Consider the following 26,204-nt stretch of genomic DNA (forward strand, 5'->3'; position numbering starts at 1 on the left):
TGCAGATGTCTGAGATATTCTTTGAGCGCTGGATGCAGAAGCAGCTATCTTAATTGTTTATGTCCGTGTTATCTATGTGATGCCGGGGCTATCTGTATTCATGAGAAAAGCCCCTTTTTTTCGGCTTCTCTCGGCTCCTATCGATCTCACTTAGCCATTGAATGGTTTTCTCGGCTTTTTCCGGAGAAAAAACAACTAGAGACCTGTTTTTTGTGTCTTTTTGATGATGTCGGACAGGGTCCGACATTGGATCGGAAAGGGAAAATTGCAATGTCGGACCAGTTCCGACAAATGAATTGCAAAGGGTTAATGCATTGCCACCCTCCCTTTTGTCACCCTCCCCTTTTATTTACAGCTAACTTAGTGTATACAAATTATATACAGTGAAATATATTTTAGTTGATCTATTTTAATTTAGCAAACTTCGTAAACCACATTTTCCTAGTGTTACTGGTATGATGCACTGGACATCAGTTGTAATATGGTACTGTACTATTAGCAAAACATTACGCAAAAATGCATTTCCTTATTCTATGTCATCGGTTGCAGTATTTCTTGTACAGTCTCAGATTTACTGTGATCCACTACAAGCAGCTCACATACGCTTTTCAGGAAGCCTGTATATTTCAGTATTATTAAAGTTTTAGTGGTGTCTCTGCTGTTTTCATCTCAGCGGTTCTCTGCAACATACATACAGCATGGAACTATGCATGTGCCTTTATTCCAGTGTATTTTGCTCGTTCACTGGAAATTCTGCAAATTTAAAACACGAATCCTAGATGGCACACTGCGATTCATTCTGTGCATCCCTCTTCATCATCCTCAAAAAAATGTAAATAGGTGTACGTTATACTTCAAAAACCACGGTACACAGCAGTGAAGGCACTGGCATGAATGTGATGTTTACATTTTAATCTAGATCGAGGGTTCCCAAACTTATTTTCTATTCACCTTTTGTGCTCCATTAGGCACAGCAGCTCACCATAGCTCTTACTGTAATTCTCAATGAAAAAAGCTAATTATTGGTTTGTTTTTTGTTGTTGTTTTTTTTTAAGTTTTAATTTAAACATGTGAATTACTTTGTACCTAATGTCAATTGTTATGTGGTTGACTTATTTTTTAAATGCAATACCTGTTTAATAACTCTGAATTATTCATTGCAGCACAAACCTGTGCATTTCCCTAGCACAAGTTGCAACACGAACATTGCTTTTCCGGTGAGGACTTTAACTGGTAAATCCTTGAGGCTTTGCTGTGACCACTAATGCAGTTCCGCTTGGGTTTTACAAGTTTTTTTAAAACCTTGTTTTTGCATGAAGCTTGCTGGGAATTTGGCATGTAAAGAGTTTGGCCTACCCTGTAGCACAAATGTGTCACATGTGTTACAGTATGAATCACGTGTAAAAATGTGTAAGATAGAATTGGAAATGCAATTTGTGTTTTTATTTATTGATTGATTGATTGATTTATTTATTTATTGGTAACAGCCTTAGAACACTTTATATTGTGTTTGTGTGTGTGTGTGTGTGTGTATGCATGTGTGCAACTTCAAGGTCTGGTTACTGTACTTTAAACATTACCAGGAGTGTAGTTTGTGAGCCTGAATTGTTGTATATTTTATGACATCTATACTGTATGCTCTTACTTTCAGGTTCCGAAAGAAAACACAGGAATAAGACATAAAGTACAGAGATTTGTGTTGGATTCCCAAATTTCTCTTGGGGGAGATTTCTAGAAATAAGTTTTTAAAACCGACTCAATACTTATTGGTTAAGAATGAAGGTTATTTGTCATTAAAACTTCTAAATTACTGAATTGTGCTGCATTACAGTTTAAGGTATTTAAAAAACATAAGAAGGTGTGCTGTATGCTGTAGTCAATTGGCCATAGATAGCAAGAGGAACTTTTCAGAACTGCCCGTACATGGTTGAAGAAAATCTTGGTGACAGAGGCAAACTACTGTAGCTTTGGGGGAGAGCCAGTTTTTACTAGCATTACACAGAGGACCCTCACATTCAGGATTTTGTGTTCTTTGCCTTGTTGTCCAGTAGATAAACTAGAGCACTGAGGTGTACCAGCCTATCGAAATAACCAATTATCTGTCACTTGGATTTCTTTTGTTTCCATTCTCTGATATACTATCTGCGGAGAGATTAAAAGAGGCCATTTTTGCATTTAGGTCACACTGTCTGTCCTATCTGGCTTTGGGATAGCAAATGGACTTGTTTGGGGAAGGAGGGGGGGGGGGGGGGGGAGGTACAGAGTCTTTCCATATGAGTGCCTAAATTTGTTTGGCTGGTAAAGAGGGCTGCTCTAAAAATACCCTGTTGAGCATGCAGCTCCTGTTTCAGGTTCTAGCTGAGTTAGCTTTGCAAAACTGTCTACCGCTGACGCTTGCTTGGTCTTGGGGGCAGCGACCAGGGCATTTTTTTGCTTTTCTGTCTCTTACGGTTACATTTGAGGATATCTCTCTGAGATTTCTGCATGGATGGGGGAGTCTAGTGATACGGCAGAAGATACAGGTAGAATAATTGTTTGATTTAGGCCTATTTTATAAACAACTGTAAAGGAATGCCTGTAGAGTAATTTTCTTTATGAGCAATCTCTAAATGCATGTACTATTTAACATGACATGAAGAATTCCTTTTTTTATTTTTTTAAATTTATTTTAATGATGACTGTTTAGCTGTATTTGTGAAGAGCTGACAAGGTCAATGAACAAGGTTATTATAGTTTGTGTCCCTGTTTGTGCTGAAACCTGGCTCTTATTGTAAATGTGGTTTAAAGATGTGTTTTGCATGGCTTGCTGTATACGTAACTACACAGACCTGCCGTATAAGTTAGGGCTGGGTTTGTTTGCTGCATAGTTTGTTACAGTACATTGTATGATTTGTAAAATTGTTTTTACATATACATTATGGAACTGTATTTAAGAATGTATTGTACCTTAATGAATATGACCATGTTTGCATCTTGTATTTTGTTCTGCTTCCTCAGAACTTGGAGATCTCCAGCTGCTGCAAGTATAGCAGTAGCATGCCTATTTCGCTTGCAGAGGAAATAGTTGCAAGCAAAGGGAATGTACAGTCAATGAGGTCTGCACAGAAGACATTAATAAACTTTGAAAGTTAACAAGAAATGGAGAATAAACTGCACTTCTGTATGTGCATACAAAGATTTAATGTGTTTTTTTTCTGTGACTTAATTTGACTTACATGTGTGGGCGATTTAGTTGGAGTCATTTTATATTCAGGTAGGCCTGTGTGCTACAGTCCCATGAATTTGTTCTTTGTGGATCTTTTCTTTGTTTTCCTCTCTTACTTTGTTCTTCGTCTTGAAATTACTGTAGATCCTGTCAGTCTCGGCTATAATGGAGTTTTGTTTGGAGTCTTAGGCCTTCTAATTATATATATATATATATATATATATATATATATATATATATATATATATATATATGCTCTACACCAATCTTTTCTTTTAGGTGCACATGAAAAATGTAGGGGCACACAAAAAAAAAAAAAAACAACAAAAAAAAAAAACTCAAATGTATCGAATATCTTCCTTTCTATCATAACACTTGTGCAGTTTAATACTTTTGTATCAACAAAATTATACCGGACAATTTCATTTTCCAACTTAAATTTTTTCAGTTAAAAATAAACATTTGCTCAAATAAGTAGACTACCATAATTTCTATGTTGCTGAACATCTACAAATGTTGAACTCCTTTTTCTACATAACATATGTTTTATACAGTTAAACGTCAACCATATATATATATATATATATATATATATATATATATATATATATATATATATATATAGTTTAATAAGCAGAAAATGTACATAATGGTGAAAAATATAAAATTATATTTTTGAAGTATATGCACAGTTAAACTGCGATGGACTGGCGTCCCGTCCAGGGTGTAGTCTCGCCTTGTGCCCTGTTTATGCCGGGTTAGGCTCCGGCTCACCGTAACCCTGTAAAGGAGTAAGCAGTTAATGATAATGGATGGATGGATGGAATGCACAGTTAAATCTATTTTTACTAATTTATTTAAAGTAATGGGTTTATTTTAAATAAAAAAAACTAAATGCTAATCCAAACCTAGTAGCGTGATTTTAGAACATTGTTAGTCACAATTTTAAAGTGCTTTTTAATTTATGGAAATATAACATGCTGAACATTTTTTCAAAAATAATTTCCTTACGTTTTGCATGTGAATGCAGTAGCACCAGTAGCATTTTTACAATCAGCTTGTAAGAATCAAGCCATCCGCTTATATGAATCATTTCGGCGCAAACTGACTACGTGTAATATGATAATACTGTATCGCATGCAATGACGTGTACAACCAATAAAGCTGTTTTTGAATTGGGCACATACGCAGCGTGGATCGTGCAATGATGCAGGAAACGCTCATTGTTTGTAATCAAACGTGACTGCGCCACTGCATTCTGCAGGCATGTTTTTTGTGGTCTCTGTTAGTGAAAATTTGTTTTCAATAAAGTGAATACGCATTCATTGAATATATACCGAGTACAGCAGTGTTATTGTGTGACATGCATGTAGAGGGAGTGGGGTTGCGTTACGGCATGAGGAGGAGGGGGAGGGCGGGGCGGGGCGGGGCGGGGCGGGGCGGGGAGGTGATTGCAGACCTTTGCATCTCCGCTTAATGAAAATCTGTGAGATTTGCATCGCAACAGAAAATAAGTAAGCCACAGATGCAATGCAGTGGTAGTCCTGACAGTAAAATACTGTACTGTAATGTAATTAGTTCAAAGGCCATTACATGTAACACCGCAGTGCAGTTAAACTAGGCACTCACAAGACTATTGCATCTCAAGTATACTGTAGTAAAACAGGATTCTTCAGCCTTTGAGTAAACATAATCGTGATCACATAACAAGTTGCTTACCCACGAGGACTTGTTTTGATGTATTGTCTTCAGTGATTGAACACCATTGACATTTGTATACGCTATTTAAACTGATGTCGCACAGAGGCACTTTTGCTAATTATAATGTGACGTGGCCGAGGGCAGTGTAAATGATCAGGCTTGAGTCTAGATTTACAGTTTAAAACCGGTGTTGGCTTTAGTTTTTTTTACAGTGCGATGGGGAAACAACCGCTAATAAAACAAACCAACAAAATAAACCGAGCTTTCAGTTGAAGCACTGACTAAACAATACTTTGTGTGGTCCCTGTGCATACATGTGGGAACTCATGACATCTAGTGGTCAACCCATTACACTGCAGGGAACACAGATTTCATTCTCAAACTAACCTACTGATTCTGTAGCACTTCACCACAGTAATCATATTAGTCCGCTTTTAAGAGTCAGCCGCTTCTAAGAATCAAATCATCCAGGATGGATGTGATTCTTATAAAACGGAGTGCACTGTGCTTACCTGTTTATGGCAGCCTGCATGGTAGCGGGATGGTCTGGCTGACGTTTCTGGACGTATGCATCTCTGTGTGCAGTTTTGAAGCACTGTGTCTGTCTTTTTTTTTTTTTTTTTTTTTTTTTTCTCCCACTAAAGTACATTTTGCCGTCTCGATAAACAAGCCATGGATGCTTCATCTCCCATTCAAAATAAGAACTTATATTTTTGTTTGCGTTTTTCTGCATTACTACTGCTTTGGTCACTGTAGTACTTCTACAGTCAGAAGTAGATGGAGGAGATGCTGACTGCTTAGCAAAAAAACTTCTGATTTGACAACTGACTTGCTATCCGAGTACTGTCCGCACTGGGTATTCATTTCTTTGCTTAAAAAATGTCAGGAAATCCCTGTTAAACTAGTGGGGAAAGCAACAAAAGCACAATGTTAAATTAGGCGACTGTAAAAACGAAATGCAAGGTAATATTAGGATTAGGGATGAACAATTCACGTAATTTGTCAGCTGTGAAAATAATTGAAATAAAATTAAAGGGACCAGAATTAGGTGCAGGCAAGATATGAAGGTAAGAGCAAAGTTTGTTTTGTAATTAACAGCTTTTTCTGAGTTTAATTATGAAACCGAATCAACTAAATTTGTTTAAAGAGATGTTACCCGATTTAAAAATAAAATCTGAAAACTTCAAGCCATATGTGTGTGTGTGTGTGTGTGTGTGTGTGTGTTCGCATTTACTTTTTCCAAAATACTTGTTTTATTTCTTAGCAATATAGACCTCTTAATATGGGGCATAACACATTAGGCTAATTATTTTAAAATAAAATACAATGCATGGTGGGATACTATCATATTAATTTCCACTGTTCATTGCGCTGCTAGGAACTGTAACCAAACTATTTTAATAGTAATAATGTGTGTACGCATTAAACCCGACTAAACATGAATTGTAAACTTGGTTGCTTTTCTGGAAGGAGAATCCGCCCTTAACCCTTTGTGTTCTATGTCGGACCTAGTCCGACATCGCAATTTTCCCTTTCCAATCCAATGTCGGACCCTGTCCGACATCATCAAAAAGACGCAAAAAACAGGTCTCTAGTCGTTTTTTCTCCGGAAAAAGCCGAGAACCATTCAATGGCAGAGTGAGACCTATAGGAGCCGAGAGAAGCCGAAAAAAAAGGGGTGTATCTCATGAATACTGATAGACCCGACACCACATAGATAACACGGACATACACAAACAAGATAGCTGCTTCCGCATCCAGCGCTCAGAATATCAGACATTTGCAGAGCTTTTTGAGATGTTATAGTAATAAAATAACGACTTGGATCGCATTATTGAGGAGTTTGGTGATAAAACGAGTGATCAAGAGATGATTTATCGGTATGTAATACTATTACGAGTTATTTGAAAAATATAGCGAACGAGGGGTGGGGCGGTGCTGGAGATGCAGTACTGAGTGTCCTGTTGATATGTGTTGTTTTACTGTGAAAAAAACAATACTTCTAAACGGCGCGTCTAAAATAAACTGCGCGTGTGAAAATAAATTGGACCTGATGCGCCTGACGCGCTGAATAAATGAACCGCAAAGGTTTAACCAACACGTCATCAGCAAGCACATAAAGGCTCCGTGTGTTATTCTCCAATGTCGCTTCTTTTGTTTCGGTCTCTGTCACGCGCTGGGAAGCCGAAACGGGAGTCGACCACTTAGAGCCTGGAGGAAGTGCTACCTTCAGCCACGGATTCCCTGAGGTTTCCCCCTACATCACAAATAAAAAAAAATATATATATACGAGTAGGGGGTTTTTCTTTACCCGAGTGCTGAGCGGTTCATATTTAGTTCTGCGGGGTGTGTGGTCGGGATGGAGAGGCAGGGCTTTTTCCCCCAGCGCAGTCATGCTCTGTGGGATGGGCTGTGTCTCAGCTGCTCATTTTCTTTAATTTCTTATTTCTTATTTGGGGGGTAGGTGGCATTGCGCCACTGAGGGGTGCGTTAATCATTTATTATTATTTCCATTCACGGTTTGGCGGTCTCGTCTTTTGGGAGGAGGTGGCCCATAGCCACGTAGCTGTTCATGTTTTTCCAGCCGGCCTCGCGCAGGTAGCCGTTGAGCACCCATGGACGAGGCCTCTGGCCAAATTTATCTTTCACTCGGGTCCATCACAGTTCATTAAATCATCTGCAGTTGCAATCAATAAATCATTGATTGCGGATTCTCTGTGCTGAATTGTGAACTTGGTTGCTTTTCTGGAAGGAGAATCCGCCCCTAACCAACACATCATCAGCAAGAGCATAAAGGCTCTGTGTTCTCTGTGTCGCTTCTTTTGTTTCGGCCTCCTCTACCCTACAATATAGAGTTGTCCTGGTGGTCCTGCACTCCAGCAGCCTTTTTGTTTATACACAAAAGTATGCCACTTGGCAGTTGTAAGAATGAAGTATAGCCTATTCTATATGCTGTGGCATGCTAATATTAACGAGTTGTTCATTTTGTGCATGACATGGTTCATATAATGCATTCGGTTTGCTCTTGGTGTGGCAATAAATAATTTTTTTAAATGTCACATCAGTGATGAGTAACTCTTGAGATTTAAGATTTAAATTTTGTAACTAGTGTTCAGAAAGCTTTCAAATTTCAGTTTTACAGCAGTGGCATATCTGGATACAGTATCTTCATTTGCCTGTGATGTGGAAGGGGTCTGGGCATCTGGCATAGACTTACATATACAGTGCCTCCAGAAAGTCTACCCTTTCAAAATGTTCACCTTTTGTTGCCTTATAGCCTGGAATTAAAATGCATTAAAATTGTTTTTTTCCCATTTACCTACACATCCTACCCCACAACTTCCAAGTGAAAAAAATATTCTAGAAATTTGTGGAAGATTAATTAAAAATAAAAACTGAAATAGCTTGGATAAGTGTCCACCCCCCTTGTAATATATCTCCTAAATTAGCTCAGGTGTAACCAATTGCCTTCAAAATCACACAACAAGTTAAGTGTCCTCTACCTGTGTTAAATTGTAGTGATTCACATGATTTGTAGTGATTCACATGATTTCAGGATACATTCAAAAGTTCATGTAGGTTCTGCTGGGTAGTGCATTTCAAAGCAAAAACTCAAACATGAGCACCAAGGCGCTTTCCAAAGAACTCCGGGACAAAGTTGCTGAAAGGCACAGATCAGGGGATGGGTATAAAAAATATCAAAGGCCTTGAATATCCCTTGGAACACGGTCAAGACGATTATTAAGAAGTGGAAGGTGTATGGTACCACCAAGACCCTGCCTAGATCAGGCCGTCCCTCCAAACTGGGTGACCGAGCAAGAAGGAGACTGATCAGAGAGGCTACCAAGAGGCCAATGGCAACTTTGCAAGAGCGACAGGCTTTTATGGCCAAGACTGGTCAAAGTGTGCATGTGACAACAATATCCCAAGCACTCCACAAATCTAGCCTGTATGGTAGGGTGGCAAGAAGGAAGTCATTACTCAAGAAAGCCCACCTTGAATCCCGTTTTTGAAGTATGCAAAAAAACACTCGGGATTCTGTAGCCACGTGGCAAAAAGTTTTGTGGTCTGACGAAACAAAAATGGAACTTTATGGCCTAAATGCAAAGCGTTATGTTTGGCGCAAACCCAACACAGCGCATCAAACAAAGAACACCATCCTTACTGTGAAGCATGGCGGTGGCAGCATCATGTTATGGGGATGTTTCTCATCGGCAAGGACTGGGGCACTTGTCAGGATAGAAGGGAAAATGAATGGAGCAAAGTACAGAGAAGTCCTTGAGGAAAACCTGCTGCCCTCTGCAAGAAAGCTGAAACTGGGATGGAAGTTCACCTTTGCATGATAACGACCCAAAGCACACAGCCAAAGCTACACTGGAGTTGCTAAGGAACAAAAAGATAAATGTCCTTGAGTGGCCCAGACAGAGCCCCGACCTAAATCTAATCGATAATTTGTGGCATGACTTGAAGATTGCTGTCTATCAACGCTCCCCAAGGAACTTGACAGAGCTTGAACAGTTTTGTAAAGAAGAATGGTCAAATATTGTGGTGTGCAAAGTTGGTAGAGACCTATCCCAACAGACTCACAGCTGTAATTGCTGCCAAAGTTGCTTCCACCAAGTATTAACTCAGGGGGGTGGAGACTTATCCAATTATGATCTTTCAGTTTTGTATTTGTGTAATTTTGTTCTCAATAAAAACTTTTTTCCCCTTAATAGTGTGGAATATTGTGTGTAGATAAGGGTTGTGGGTTCAATCCCTAGTGGGGGACACTGCTGTTGTACCCTTGAGCAAGGTACTTTACCTAGATTGCTCTAGTAAAAACCCAACTGTATAAATGGGTAATTGTATGTAAAAATAATGTGATATCTGTATAATGTGAAATAATGCATAATGTGACATCTTGTAACAATTGTAAGTCGCTCTGGATAAGGGCGTCTGCTAATAAATAAATAAATAAGTGGGAAAAAAATCCTCATTTAAATGCATGAAACTGAGGCACCGACACAACAAAATGTGAAAAAAGTTCAAGGGGGTGTAGACTTTTTATAGACACTGTAACTCCGTTGGTTTGGGAAGGATAGACTTTAACAACAATTCATTGTGTCATTGTGTATAGTGCTGTACATAATGTACAATAGCTGAGGCCACGATAGCAGAAATTGGTAAACAGATAAAATAAAAAAAGTGTATCTGCAAAAGCATTGTATTAATTGCCACTGAAATGTACCAAAGTAAAAATGCATTTTATATATATATAATACTGTTTTCACTTCTTTTTAGATGGGAAGCCCGTAGGAAACAAGAATGGGAAGAAAGGGGAAGGCCTGATGGGGAGCTCATTCTTCACATGGTTTATGATAATCACATTATTGGGAGTATGGACCTCAGTTGCAGTAGTTTGGTTTGACCTGGTAGATTATGAAGATGTCCTAGGTAAGTATTTGAAAAAAGAAATGCTTCACAATTATGATTATTTATGTGTTTTATATAATATGGCTGTTTTTACCATTGTGCAACATGAAGGATGTCTTGTGCATTCAGTGTTTCTGTAAATATTATGTTGCAGTATAAATTTCCTGTTTTGTGAAAAATACCTTAACAATTCATGTTTTTATTTTTAGGTGTTCCTGGTAATATAAATGATTGTTTTGTATAACTGTTTGATACTAATGTTGTTGTTGTTGTTGTTGTTTGCTGTGTTACTAACATGTAATATTTTGTGTTTTTATTGTTTTATTATTGTGCATGCAGCCAGAGCAAAGGACTTCCATTATAACATATCAGAGGTATTACAAGGTAGGATATACATTCACAGATGAATACTTTAACAAAACGTTACTTCAATTTTCTTTTTCAGTACTTGACCTTTTCTTTCATTCTTTGTAAGTTCAACTTCGGGGGTCTGCAGGAGTGTTCTTTATTTTTGTTTGTGTAGAACATTCTGCTGGAGTTGCCTTTGTTTTGTTGTTCATGTGCACTTCAACCTCTACAATAAGCCAGCTGATGGAGGCTGTACTGTAGTTGACCACAACAATAATTCTAGTTTTCAAACCAAAGGATCACATTTTTCAAAGAAAACAAAATTATTTGAAAAAAAATAGATAATCAAAAAACACTGTTTCTTTTAAGTCTACAAAAGCTACCAGCAATCAAAGCTTTATAACCCCGTCTAAACTCATGAGATAGAGCTTTCTGAATGGGGCCCACTGAATATTCTGTAAATGTTAAACTTTCAAAAATGTACCGTCATTTTCAGATACAGCCTCACACAAATGGGCTCCGATACATTCCACACACTTTTTATCAAGCAACAAGCAGTATACAGTACGCTACTAACTGTGCCTTGGAGCGTGATTTTTGGGGTACCTGTACTGACAAATGTAAACACCCAACATATTAAAAGAAAAATATATAAATATATAATATATAAAATATATATAAAATGTAAATATTGGGAATGGATAGTCAACCATCTCTGATACTATTGTTTGTTACAAGTTACTGTATGGCAGACTTGTTGACAGTGGTGGCTTGTGTGACACCTGTACAGTATTCAGGCTACCAATATGATCAATAATGGCTCATTATTTTAAAGGGTTGAGACTGGGGAGGACTGACTGAACAGCACACCCTTTACTATAACCTTACTGTATATTTATTTCCTTTTTATTAGGTAAACTTGGAGTTTACGATGCCGATGGAGATGGTGACTTTGATGTGGAGGATGCCAAAGTATTGCTAGGCAAGTGCTTCATTTTGACCTTTTCTTGCACATGATAAAGTGGGTTAATTATTATTATTTTTTTTAGCATGAATGACTTTGGTTTACTTCTGCATTTAAAAAAATGAAATAAAAATATATATATATATATAAAATAAAATGTTTTGCGTGGCTTGCATTTAGCCAACCTAGTTTATTGCTTTTTCTTGTTTTGGATGTGCATGAGTACATCACTCTAAATTTGAATTCTAGTTTAAAGCAACTAAAAATAGTTAAACTGACAGCATGCGAGCTCATGTGGTGTTTTGTGTATTTATTTTTAATTAAGTGTCATTATGAAGGTTTTTTTTATTATTATTTTAGCGGCATTGGGCCAGCTTTCACAATCTTTTACACTACAGTGCAATTTGTACCATTTATGTGAAATGAAGATAGTTTTACTGAAATGTTACAGCATCAAACAATTTAGCCCTATTTTTGAGTACTTTTAAAATAACTGAGTAGTTTACTTGTTTTGTAAGTTTATCCTAAGTTTTATTTTACTTTATTAAACTGATATAGATTGCATTTTAGTGTGAACACCATGATACATGTGGTCCATTGGCTCCAATTTGTAAACTTGTGCTTTTTTAAAAGCCTCTTTTAGATGTCCTTAATAAAGTTAGTTAATCAAAACTGTTTTACGCTGTTGATTTCTTCAAACAGTCTACAAAAGATACCAGCGAGCAAAACTTTATACCCCCCCTTTAAACTCATGAGATCAAACTTTCTGAATCAAGTGAATATTCTTAATTTTAAACTTTCAGATATGTACCATAATTTTCGGATATAGCTGCATGCAGGTGTAAAACATGCTCTGATGCATTCCGTGCACTTTTTCTCATTCCTATAATGAGTTTGTAGTATTACACGCTCCTATAGATAACCCACACTGTTTTAGTGACCCCGGTATCAGTTCTTAACACACTTCTATTCCTCTGCGTACTTCACATAACAACAAGCCGTATACAGAAGGCTACTACGTCTGCTTTTATAGCAAGAAAAAGCTGATCAAGTTCAAATTCTGCAACACATAGAGCATTTAGATTTTTTTTTATTTTGTTTTGTGAAATATGTTTGAAAAAAAGTTTAAAATAAACTTCCCTTTGAAAGTAATAGTAAGGTCTTTTCAATTTTATAATTCGTATTTCATGAAAAATAGTTAGAGGTTTATGATTTTTTTTTTAATCACATTTGAAAACGAATAAAATATAATCAGTATATTTGGACAAAATAAATTGCAATGATACAAGTATTATGTTGCCAAATTCAAAACACAAGCTTGTTGAATTTTACAATGATACGAATGTGAGTTTAAAGATAATCCCTTTTTTTTATATCGCATAGGTGTTCGCAAAGACTTTTCTAACATTTCTTGTAAATAAATAAATCAGTGTTTTAAAGATCTCCCAAAGTATGGGATTTTACATTGATGAGGTTATGTAGTCAAAACATTAAATCTCAATATTCAAGAAATCATTTAAATGACCATTAAATTATTTTCTTAAATAATTTAGCAGGTCTGTGATGTTTTTTTATTTAGGCTTGCAAATCAGCTCTGCATATTCATGTGGATAGAACCAAATTGGGAAATTTTAAATAAACTTTGACAATGTAAAATATAGTTGATTTATTTTATATGAACTTTTTTTCACTATTGAACTTCTAACATTTACAAACCTTAAGACTGCATCAAGCATTTTTTTGCTATATTTATACCGAAATCAAAACAGTAATGCAATTGTGCTTTTACTACCATCAGCTCTCGCACGCTTTCCACGAAGCTTGTATATTTCAATATTAAAGTTTGAGTTCCTCCTGCTTTCATCTCAGCGTTGCTCTGGCAACATACACGCGTCACACTAGAACTATGCAGGCGACATATTCATGCACTCGAGAGTTTATTGTGCATGGCAGATTTGAAAAACAGAACATAGATAACATGCTTTGATGTATTTCACGCATCCCTTTTTATCATCCTCAATAATATGTAAATATCTGTGCATTATACTCCAAAAACTACGGTAGTTGTACACTGTAGAAATATATCCAGCACAAAGTAATACACATTATAAATGGGAAGCAGACAATTATACTGTTGCACTGTAATACCCTAGTATGAGATATGTGAAAATGCCCTGCCCTACATTGTCCTGAATCATAGCTAGCAGAGTTTACAGCCACCTACCAAATAATCAGGGGTCTGCAGTTCAGAAAAAAAACAAACAAGCATGCAAGCTATCAAGAGTTGTGTTTTATTGAGAACTTGGCATGGTGTTCTTTGTGAAGTGCACTTGCAGTGTATTGTCATCCGTTTCTACTTTTTCTCTTGCTAACTTTGATATCTGGCTTAGAACTTTTGTCCTGTATCCCCTTTCCTGTATTACCACTTTCCTTTTTCTCTTTCCTTTTTATTCTGATGTAGGCCTGAGCAAAGATGGCAGTAATGTGAATTTGGATTCCTTTGAGGAAGTCCTTAATATTTTAGCAGAGGAGGGCTCTGATTGGTTTTATGGCTTCCTCACCTTTCTCTATGATGTAATGACTCCTTTTGAAATACTAGAAGATGAAGAGAGTGAAGCTGCAGAGGATGTTGCTGGTACGTCACAGAACACAGGGGTTCAGGGAAAAAAGACTTGTGTGATTTTAGATTTACAAAACCAATAGTAAACTGCCCCAACCCCCTCCCTGTTCTAAAAAAATAAAAACCACCACAAACTTCCAGAAGACCTAGTTGGCTTTCTTAGCTTCACGAACAAGCCCATGTTGTCTTCAAGGAGTAAAAATCTGATAACTCCTGTCAAGGAAACTAATGTTGAGAAATAAGGAGAAAAGTAAATTCTACTGGGGACTTCTGCCGGTGGTGTTTGCAATAGGGAGCATTAACATTTTACACATTGGTGTAATCCGTGTGTGTGTGTAGCCAGTCTTATGTATTTACTGCTTTGCATTTATTGTCTGCATTTTTTTTCCCCACAAAACAATTAACTGTAGAATGCGACTAATAAATATAATTGTATGTATGTTCTTGTTTCACGTATTCTAAACTTGCTTGACCTCTCTACTTTATAAACAGAAAAGCCACCTCTAGTTTACTGTATTACATTCCTGAAAGAATGAACAGAAGTGTCTAGTACACCTTCTGTATTATTTATTATGTATTTAAAAAACTTTAGGTTATATTGAAATTCCTTTCGTTGGTAGATATTTATACCTCTTATTTTTATCAATACTTTGATAAAATGGTCTTTTTATTTATTTAATTTCATGTAGTACTATATCCATTTTAGAGCTGTATTGTGGACTTCCCAGTACGAACACACTGAAACTAATGTCTTTAAGAATCTATTAAATAAGTCTCTTGAGCAATTGTTACATTTTTTTTTTTTTTCAGTATAACGCGTCAAGGGCTTTTGACATACACTTGGAATGTAATCAGCAGCAATACAGTTAGTCTGCTTAAATAAAACATGCTTATCCGGGCTTTCATATTTCCTGTTATGTATTTTTATACAGGGCCAAATAGATAATTTAATTTTGGTGAGGATAATTGGTGCTTGCCAGCGAGTTGTAGTATATTGCCGCACACTGAGGAAGGCATCTAACCGCTATGTGTCTGTGCTTACGTGTTAGCTGTTTTTTAAAAAAAATAAATAAATAAAAAAAAATCATCTTTTTTGAAGCTGTGAAGCGAGTGCTGGTCTTCTTACCACAGAGTATATTGGCAGTTAAATCTGTGTATGCTTTTTCCTAAAATATTTTTTTTAACTTGCAAGTGTAGAATTCAAGTATTCCTCTTTCACTCTTTTGTTTTAAGCCAAAGCAATTAAAAGAAAACATTTGAGTTTTTTCCCCAAAAAATCACGTTGTCATTTAGAAAAAAAATGACTTGTGTGAACATAAAATCATAATACAGGGACATTTGAACCCATTCAGCTTGACTTTTGTGCCTCTGTTGCATGGTGTGAGGTAGTATGGTACAACGTGTAGAGCTTGCTAAGCATGAGCTTGATAAACTGCAATCTAAATTCACTAATAATGGTCACTAATTGGACACCAACCAGTTTGTCATTCCCAGAAATTACAATTCATGACACTACTTTTTTAATCGTGTATAAAAGATGTTGTAAATTCGCAACCTGAACCCCAGATATCTGTGGCGGCCTTCAACATTAGATTATTTAAAAAATTATTTACTAGTGATGTGTATTGGTGGAAGGTGAGCGGGCAAATATATATACCATCAAAAAAGTACAACGGAGCATCTGTGGCAATTGGCCATCTACTGTAGAATAGTCATTATTTTAGTTCAGCTAGTTGTAGGATGCATATTCTGGCCTAGTTTCTTTCAATCTACTTCGAACTGTACAATGACTTATTCAAATGAGACAAAATCTAAGTTCACTGAATTTGTAGTTGGCATGCTACTATAGAGATGGAGCAAAATACAGCACATGAATAATTTTGGCTGCTTAGTTGGTCATTTAGTATAGCGACAACTAAACACAATGTCTTTAAATTAGACAAGTAGTAGTGGTATAGTTTTCTTCTTTTTCACGTTTTTAATCTTTTGTTTTTTTTTTTCTCAAATTCCAGTACAAAAAGGAAGGGCAGTTAAATATTTGCATCTGCCTGTAGCATCTTGAGAGACAATGTGTGCTTGTAAAGCCATTCAAATACAGTACTGTGTCCTTTTGGCTTTCCAGTGTGGTGATTAAGTGTTACAGTGGGTGCGTTAAGTAAGTGATTGGCTCAGAGCGGCTCAGTAAAAGAATCAACTTAACGACTCGCTCAGTTCCGCTCTCGCTGAGCCGCTCAGAGCGCTGCTGAGCATTTTTCATCAGTGATGAGAGTGAGCGGACGGAATGGCCACCTGCAGGAAACAAGTGGAGATGACAGGCAGGATTGACAAATACGTTTGTCAAGAACGATGAACTGGTTTCGACTTATGAAGTTATGTATTAATTGGCTAAATAAGATGGTAAAAAAAGTTGTTTTCGAATTTGTATCATTTTTTTTAAATGTAGAGCTGTTTTATAGTTATTAATGTATTATTATTAGGCTTGTAGTATTAATATTCATAATTATCATTATTAATGTCAGTATTGCTGGTATTAAACACAGCCAGATATGAGGTTCAGTCCAAACAGAGCGCCGAACTCAGCGAGGTACAGCAGGGGACAGTAACTTCACACGGGGCCATTTTATCTACCATCACCTAAGAAACACAAACAAGCAAATAATTATTATTCACCATTTTTAAAAGTCGCTCAGCGCTCTCGTGGAGCAGAGCGTTAAGTCATTTAAATCTGCTCAGTGTGCTTTCTGAGCATTCTCACTCTGAGCGGCTCACTTACTTAACGCGCCCACTATGTCAATATGTAGAATGCAAAACCATGGATTGTTAGACCTGTCCACTCCAATGTAGATTAATGTGTGTTGCTATTTTCCTCTTAATATAGGGAACATGTTGGTTGTATCTGTCATAACTGTTTGGCCCTATGCTTTTCACAAATATAAAAACTCTACATTTACACATGTAGTCCTTTCATGATTTAATGAGGCTATTGCTAGTTTTCTGAAATTAAACGGCCTACCCAAGTATCTGGATTTAATTTTTTATAAAAGAACCTTGGCAACTACTTGTTTGAGGCAAATTAGAGATGCAACTACCAACAATTTTGTTCACGTTACATTTTTATTTGTAATGGTTGCAGTGGATTCACAGTTAATTCTGGCCTCCTATTTCTTTTTTTTTTTGTAAAACTGTTTGAGACAATTGTTTGATTTCACATGAAAATTGAATAGTACTTGGATTTCCAAAGTAAAAAACAAAACTGAAGAAAGAAAACCTCTATAGTAAGTAAACCTAATTCATCATCTAGAGCAATTCATTTCAGTAAGCCAGTTTTGTTGCCAGTTATCCGTACACAGTTCATTTGCACCTTTTGAGTTCTGCACATTGGGAATGCCTAGAATTCACTCAAGTTAACAAACCGCAGCAACAGTTACTGATACATGGATATTATGACCCTATTTACTAGTTTGTAACCTGCTTTCTCTTAAAAATACCAGACGACAAGCTGGAAGGAGTTGCTAAGAGAAAAGTCAAAATGAAAGGTAACTTGCTACATCGCTTTTTTAATGTGTATTGAAGGAAACAGTGACTGCAAAGCCAGTGTGGACTGAATTTTATAAGCATGATTTGCATTATAAAGATTATTTGTAATGGTTGAAGGGATTCACCATTAATTCTGGCCTCTGTACTTTGTTTTTCTTATTTATTTTTTTGTAAAACTATGTAAAGCAAAGTTGTTTGATTTCACATGAAAAATTGAATAGTACTTGGATTTCCAAAGTAAAAAAACAAAAGAAAGAACTGCTAAAGTAAGTAAACCTAATTCAGCATCTACATTAAAGTTGTGGAACAGCAATTCATTTCAGTAAGCCTGTTTTGTTGCCAGTTTAACAGTACTCTGTTAACATCCACCTTTGGGTTCTGCACATTGGGAATGACTAGAATTCACTCAAGTTAACTAACCACAGCAACAGTTCTATATACTCGGATATTATGACCCTATTTTACTAGTTTGTAACCGACTTTCTTTTAAAAACCCCAGACGAAAATCTGGAAGGAGTTGCTCAGAAAAAAGTCACAACGAAAGGTAACTTGCTATATCACTTTAAGCTGTATTGAAGGAAAAAGTGACTGCAAAGCCTGTGTGGATTGAATTTTGTAAGCATGATTTGCATGGTACAGATGTGTTATTTTGATTCTAATTTTAAAGTTTGGTATCATGAAACCTATCAATTATATTCTAAAGGCCTGAAGTACTGTATAATGTTGCAAAATACTCAGTTTTAATAGACATTTACAAACATTCTAAAATAATTATAATTATTACAATAGTAATATTCATCTTGCTATATTCTAATCATGTTCAATGTAACACTTGCCTAGCAGTAAAGTTAAAAGGAAATGGGGAGGGTGTTTTGTACAGACACTGACAAAGTAAAAAAAAAAAAAAGAAACACCTTTTATTATAGGGTATTGTTACCGTAAAACGCTCTTGATTTTCTCCTTTTAAATAAAATGTGAGCTAAAGCTTTGTAAATAGGGACTTGCATATATAATATATAATGTGTTATTTTCCAAATAAATAAGGTAAATATGCTGGATTGGAAAAACAAATGTCATTTGGGATCCTATAAGAGCCTAATAGATCAAGTTCTGGGGTCAGTCAGCTTCTAGGAATCGGAAAAGCGTTTGTTGGGCTTCACTCATTATTTTGGGCAACTGCAATGTGTGCCTTTGGAAGCAAAATAATTGCTTCGTGTTAAAGATTCACTTTGTTTGCCTTCAAGACCTAGATGCTTGGGAATGCCGTTTTGAGTAGGTTTGGCATGGTGGAGGAATGTGTAGAAAGACATTTTGTATTGTGATGTCAAGTATAATAATACTAATAAAGCCTGATTCAGAACAATTGCTGTGTGCCGTTTATTTTCTCTAACACTACTTGCTTTACTGAAATGGCTTTTGCTATATTATGTGATTTTTCAGCAGACCTTTTACCACATTTGGATGTTTTTGAATATTTTCTTCTTTGCCGGAGTGACTCTCCTTTCATATACTGTACCACTTTTAAAAAACATTTTAGATGTATATTTGTAAAATATCTGTTCACTGCCTCTTAATTGTCCAGATTTATTATTATTAATTTTATTTTTTATTTTTTTAACATCACTAAAAAAAAAAAAAGTCATCTCATCTAAAAAGTAAACCCAATTTAATTAGTCAAGGTGAATTAAATTTACTCAGTAACCTTGGCTATTACATTCCTTCCTAATCTCTTCTTTCCAAGTTTTGCTGAGGATAATCACACATTTTATAACTCACCAGCTGGGATAAAGCAGTGTGAGTGTTTGGAGTGATGTTGGTGATTTCATAATTGTGAACTTTGAAATTCTTGTAATGGTTACATTTTAAACCTTCAGCTCCTCCTCCACCAAGAAATGATTTTGGGAAAAAGTTCAGAGACGTGTTAAAAGAACACCTGAGGCTCGTAAAAGAGAAAGTAGAGGCAAAAAAGAAGGTGAAGCTCAATCTGGCAAAGATAGAAATAGAGAAAAAGGCAAAAGCAGAGAAGGCAGAGAAAAAGGAAGCAGTTAAGGCAGAAAAATCCAGAAAGGAGGCCGCAGTAAAAAAGGAAAAAGCGAAGACCAAGGAGAAAGCTGGAACAGAAAAGGCTAATCTGAAAGTGAAGGACAAGACTCGAGAGAAGGACAAGATTCAAGAGAAGAAGAAGGAGAAGCCTTCCAGTAAAAACTCTAAAGATACAAACAAATTCGACAAAATCTCTAAAGATGTGAATAAGAAACCCAATACGAATACTAAAGACGCAAGTAAAAAAGAAAAAGCAGACAAAAGTTCAAAAGATGCCAAGAACAAAGATGACAAAAAATCTGCAAAAAATTCTCCTAAGTTGCTGGAAAAAAAGTCTCCCAATGAAAATGAAAAGAAGGGAAATAAGAAATGAAGCAACCATAAGCAAAGTGGAAACGAGAACCAAGTGGAGGCGAGACTGCTTGACCTGCATAGAGAATGGAGTCTGGAAGATTGAACCGGATACAGAATCAACACTCAGAGCTGCGCTGCACCTCCTGGAACTGGTTGGCATAATATTAATAATGTAAGCATAGTGCCCAGTAGTGCCTCGATAGTTGCTTCTCATCGACGCTGTCCCAAAAAAGCAAAGATGATGTGTTCATAAACAAAAAAAAAAAACAAAAAAAAAAGTAAAAACAAAAAAATAAAGTAAAAACTTGTAGTTTGTACAGTGTAGTGTAATAGCTTTGAATTAATTTTAAACTAGGATACAGTGTAAGTTCTGCCAATACAGTCCTGTAACTATTGATTTGTAAGTTATCAGTATATTCAAGTTGTAACTGTCTTGATTTATAACCAGGAGGGTAACTGGTCTTTTACTTTACTATCCACAATGTTTAAAAATGAAAAAATACTTAATATTTATTGTGCTGGTATAATGCATTGGGACGTAGGTTAAATATGCAGATATGTACAATTCTTGCAGATGTGGTTCAGAAGAAAAGGCATATGTGTAAATTCTTGAAAAATATGTATGTACTGGTCTTGAATAAACATGCAGGATTTTCATGGATGTCATTTTTCTTTGGTAACTTTTTAAAGTTGTTTGTGTTTCACTCTACCAGCTCTTTGATGGTTCTGTAGAAATCTATAGTTCCCATCTGCAGGGGAATCATTAGTGAAGATGTCTTAAATATTTCACACTTGAGATTTTCTAAGTAGAGAACTGGACAAACAACTGTGATAGAACTTTGTAGGCTGTTAACATTCAGTAGCACACATTTTTCAGAGGTTTAGCATATCTTTTTAATCATGAATTCTGGCATGTGATTGCTTAGCACAACAGAATTTACTTGGTATCTTTAAAACTGCCTGCCTCAATTTCACTTTGCTTGTACATTTGTAACAAGTTACTTCAACTTGCTGTTCATATACTCTATTATGATCAATAACCTATATTAAATGTATATACAAAGATTTGACTATCCAACACATCACAGTAGCAAAGTGTTCAGCCCTGCCTGGGTCACCTGTATTATTCTTATTCTTCTGAGGGGCGTATGTGCGTTACTTACATACATTTTATTTTTAAATACAACTTCTTAAAAATCAATCTGGAGAGTCAACTCAAGGGGTTGTTTAGGAAAAACTTTGAATGAAAGCACTGCCTCATTGATCCTGCAGAGATAAAGCAATACTGCTCAGGAATATGACAATAGCCAAATCTGCATCAGTCCAGGTCTATCAAACGTCTGTACCTAGGAAATTATTTTTCTAAATTTGTAAATATGATTACATTGTTTTAATTTCAAAATGACGGCCATAAAAATGAATACATGATCATTTTAACACATGCATAAGGTTATGCACCACCCAAAGAATACAAAATAAAGATAACGTATTAGTAAATTTTCTGTTGCAAATTATATCAGCATAAGTGTTTAATTGCTATCTTTGTTCATACAGTCTCCTACACATTTGCAAGTACCAGTACAAGGTAGTCTGGATTTTCTACATTTGCACCGCAGAGAAGAGCATCTAGTGGTGCAGCCACATGTTATGAGTTGTTTACAGGATACAGGTACAGGTGGAAGAGAGAGGAGAACTGGTGTCATTTGATCATCCTTGAGTTCCCATTCCATTGTTGTGGCAGTTGGAGGCTTCAAACCAAGTTAAGGCTTGAAAATGTGCCCTTCTGATATGGTGCCTCACAGCATTGGTTGTTAGGGGTAGAAGTTCAGGGTGCACTGCTTTATTGAAAAGTATAACTCTTGCTTTGTCTGTTGTGGCCACATTGAGAACTTTGTAAACTTCTTGTCCAAGGCCTGCTGGGGGGGGGGGGGACATTGAAAGTAGGCCACTCAGTCCAAACCTCCAAAGGTCCTGTAGACTGCAAATGCTGGCCTATTGCCTTCATGAAGAGCATTGCAGTGGGAAGACCACCAAGTCTAGGGATCAGAAACTCTTGATACTCTACTTCCCAATTTAAGTTGCATCAACTTGCAGAACAAGGCTTGATCCACAGTAATAATTATATACTTCTCGCCGTACGTAAATGCCAAGATAATCAATATTTGTATGGTCGCCATTTTGAAAATAACTTTGACTATACCTAGAAACCCCTTTGACATGTTCATATAGTTTTAATTTTAGTTTTAATGGATTGGTGGATGCCTAAAATGTAGAAAAAGACACTTTGATCATCATTCTATCCCAGTTAGTGCAGAAGTTGTAGAGGTATACAGTACAGTTGGTGGCCATTTTGTTTTTCCTAATTTTGAGGATCAAGAATACAAATTTCAGCATGGTATGCAGCATTTTTGGATTCAGCAGGTCAAAATCATTTGGAATCTATTGTGTAACACATTTTCCAGACCTCTTTTTAAGATTTGGGCCCCAGACTATTGTGAGGTATGAGAGAAATTGGTTTGCATGTTGCCCATTAACACTAGGCTTGTAACGATAACGATAATAATCAAATTATCTATTGATTAGGACCCCAAGATAACAAATCGATAATATTTTAATGAAATCGAATATTCCATGAAATTAAAAACGTGTCTCGTATATATTAATTTACTGTCAAGAACGTAATCTGTGTTGTTGCTTCTAAAGTCACTGAGTGCGTCTGTGAAGAAATACGAGATGATGATGCAGAGATCAAGAGTAACCTGCTTTAATTTATTTTATACATATTTCGTTTTAAATCAGTCCCAACTGTAGCCGTCTGTCTTGAGCGGAACTAATAATATTTAACATTAGTACGTTGTCACGTGCCGCTGTTTCAGAATTTTTTTTTTTTTTTTTTTAACCTTTTCGTTTTGAAGCAATGCACTATCCGCAACCTTTTTCGTTTTTAATTGCTTTCCGAGTTTGCAGGTTGTACAAAATAGTTTGGCACCATCACCACGTAGAATGCAAAATTATTGTACGCCATCGGATCCAGTAATTATTGCAGGTTGTTTGTTTTTTTTTTTTTTTTTTTTTTTTTTTTTAAATTCATTTTGGACAGTCGCTTACAATACCAGTTGAGATCTCCTAGGATACTAAACCCGGCCCGGATGCCCATATTTACCAATCATTGAGGAGAGCCCAGAGTTGTTATTGGCTGCTGTTGCGTGTCAATCAAGAAGTCCTGTCCAGTGTGTGTGTTTTTTTTTTAATTGAAACAAGCTTATAATCACATCAGGAAAATGGACCGGTACACATAACTTCATTGGAATTAAGTGCAGGGTAAAAGTACACAAAATAGATAGATAGTTTTTACGCTCCATGTCACGTTTTTCACCGTCATAAAATAGGTAGGGCTTGGTAATGTATGTAAGCGAATCCACGTGGCTGAAACGTTGTGACGTGCTAAATCAATTAATAATAAATCCACATACTTGTGGGAGAGATATTCTACATATTCAAGTATGGCGATGTAAAATAAAATTATCAACCGGAGAATGTGTCGCTGTGGAATGTTCATTTGCAGGAATGGGTAGTACTGTTTGGAAAAATTACGATATAGTTGTATTCACTGAAGATAATCCAAATCTAAGTGGCTATGCAAAGTCATGTACAGTTTTGATTAAAACTACATGCTGCATTCGCTAGAAGCTGGGCAATGTAATTAATAAATTGTAACCCCAATAGCAAATTAATATATATATATATATATATATATATATATATATATATATATATATATATATATATATATAATTTCCATGTGAGTAGGCCATAGATAGTGTTAACATAGTTTTCAAACCTTTTTTTTTTTCTCTTGGACAGTGGGATTTATTTATTTTTTTCCTTAATTTACCGTTATGTTTACACTGGAAATTTGTCAGATTTTACACTTTTTTAAGCATTTTAACTTGATAACGTCAGAGTTCGATTTACAACACACACTGTATTTCTCACATTAAAATGGGTGGACATATTTTAGCTTCTCTACAAAAAACAAAAACTATATCAATACCATAATGTCAATTTATAAAAGAAGTGAACCGAAGTCAGTCATTTTTTGTATTTTTACAATACTGTATATTGTAAATTTTAGAATATACAGTATTGTTAAATTATGGAAACACTACACATGCCTAAAATGCTGTTTTAAAAATATTATTTTTAAGCTGCAATACAAATTGGCTTGCCTGTGTTTTTTGCAGCAGATATCTTCAGAGCATCTATTCTTAACTCAAATTACTACATGTTTCTACCCACTAGAAACTTACAGTTTTACTCCATCTATTTTACAAAAGGACAACAATCAAAGTGTTGTATTGTGTAGTGTGCAATATGTTGTGCAATTAGTATCCATTTAAGTTGCCAAGCTAAAAACAATGCAATTGTCATTGTTTCCATATTTATTTATTTATTATTAGCGGTGCTGTGAATGTGCCTAAACACTCCCATGATGCAAAATAACGGTTACATATTCTGAGTCATGTTTTATCTTTTGCTATGTTTTATACTCCAGACAATACAAGTGCTGTAGCCTTGAGATAGTACTGGCTTATCTATAAGGAAACTGATATTCCACTGTATTCTTCAACAGTGTACATTTTATAACTATTGTTTTTACCCAAGTGCACATTTTGGGCCTGTAAAAAGCCTTTTCATGTAACAAACTATAAAAAAAACAGGCAATGCACCTCACGCTACCAGTATGATTTACAGCTAGACTGTATAGTAATTACACCTGTACTCCATAATGCCTTCATGGGTCAATGTCAAATTTTTTAAAAAATGCAGGATTAAAAGAAAGACCTATTCCTCTGGACTCAACATCTGCTGGAGGAGCTGAAGAGACAGTTCAGCCACTTGAAGACGAAGGTAATATGAAAATGTAGTTTACAGACAGATTTTTTTCTTCGCAATGTTTTGTTATACATGGCAGCTATTTTTATACTGACCAATAGCCCATTACATTACTGTGTGCCAGCACACCTGAGATCTAGCACATGTTCAGTGTGTTGTGACTGAGGTACAGTACCGACAAAAATTATTGAAAGAGCAAATGATTTACAAGGACTAGGAGTGGTGATTTTCTTGTCCATTTTTCCTCGCTCTGACTGCTCCTTACTTGGTACCCCTGAATAGATCATTGTCTCCTTGTTAAATAGGTTAAGGATTTTAATGAGCCATCTCACGTTCTTTGGTACCCTAAATATGAATAATTTATGAACAATGCTGAATGACAGAGTGGAGTTATGTGGTACTAGAGTTGAAAGAATTGAATTCAGGCTAGTATTATTTTTATTCCACTACAGTGGGTCATGATTATTGAAGACATGCCAATATACGGAACACATCTTAGGAAAAATATTTTATTTTTGCATTATACATAACTACAGTAAGGAGTTTTTTAATGTACATGGCAGACTTATGCAACAATAACACTGTTTTACCGCAAACTTTATTTAGGATGAATATTAAAATGGACAAGTTAGATACTTTGTTTACATCATTTATTTGTATGCAGAATTGGTAATGAATTCAAACCCTTGTGCATTGACTGACTGAAGAAACCCCCTCCCCATCAACACTACTCATTTAGTCCCTTTTAACTTGGAGACTGAAGCTCTCTTTCCATTCAGACCAGCTCTCTCAATGTTTGTCGATCATTCATGGTTGTAATAGAGGGATTTTTCTGGGTCAAGAAAACCTGAGAAGTATTCAGTACGCTTAACATGGAAAACCAAACAAATGGAGATAAATTGATTATATTTTAAACTTAACTGCAAAGTTCAAAGTAACTTGTTTGAATGCTTATGAATAATGCTCATTACCTTCAGGAAAACAGACTGCATTAGCCTGCACATGTCTTCATATAGTGAAGAGGTCCGGTGTTCAGTGCGTAACATTAAATGCTAACCAACATTTTGAGATCAGCTTTATTACCATAAGTGGTCCGCATTCTTTTGTGCTGATTTTATTTA

The 26,204-nt window shown here is 35.9% G+C and overlaps 1 protein-coding gene across 13 annotated transcripts in view; it reads left to right on the forward strand.

Moving 5' to 3' along the window:
- The window catches only part of unm_hu7910 (un-named hu7910), a 97,700-nt gene that overhangs the window by 11,503 nt on the left and 59,993 nt on the right, over positions 1 to 26,204 (forward strand). For 9 of the 13 annotated variants that reach the window (XM_034920542.2, XM_034920531.2, XM_034920532.2 and 6 more), the window contains exons 2-6: positions 1,164 to 1,233; positions 10,190 to 10,342; positions 10,661 to 10,705; positions 11,583 to 11,651; positions 25,018 to 25,098. In XM_034920542.2, the coding sequence (XP_034776433.2) occupies positions 1,164 to 1,233; positions 10,190 to 10,342; positions 10,661 to 10,705; positions 11,583 to 11,651; positions 25,018 to 25,098 (418 nt within the window). Of the gene's footprint in view, positions 1 to 1,163; positions 1,234 to 2,327; positions 2,523 to 10,189; positions 10,343 to 10,660; positions 10,706 to 11,582; positions 11,652 to 25,017; positions 25,099 to 26,204 lie in introns of those variants that run through there. The other 4 variants (XM_034920544.2, XM_059022269.1, XM_034920540.2 and 1 more) reach the window with 4 other exon arrangements.

The sequence above is a fragment of the Acipenser ruthenus genome, chromosome 4 (assembly GCF_902713425.1).
Source record: "Acipenser ruthenus chromosome 4, fAciRut3.2 maternal haplotype, whole genome shotgun sequence".
NCBI lineage: Eukaryota > Metazoa > Chordata > Actinopteri > Acipenseriformes > Acipenseridae > Acipenser > Acipenser ruthenus.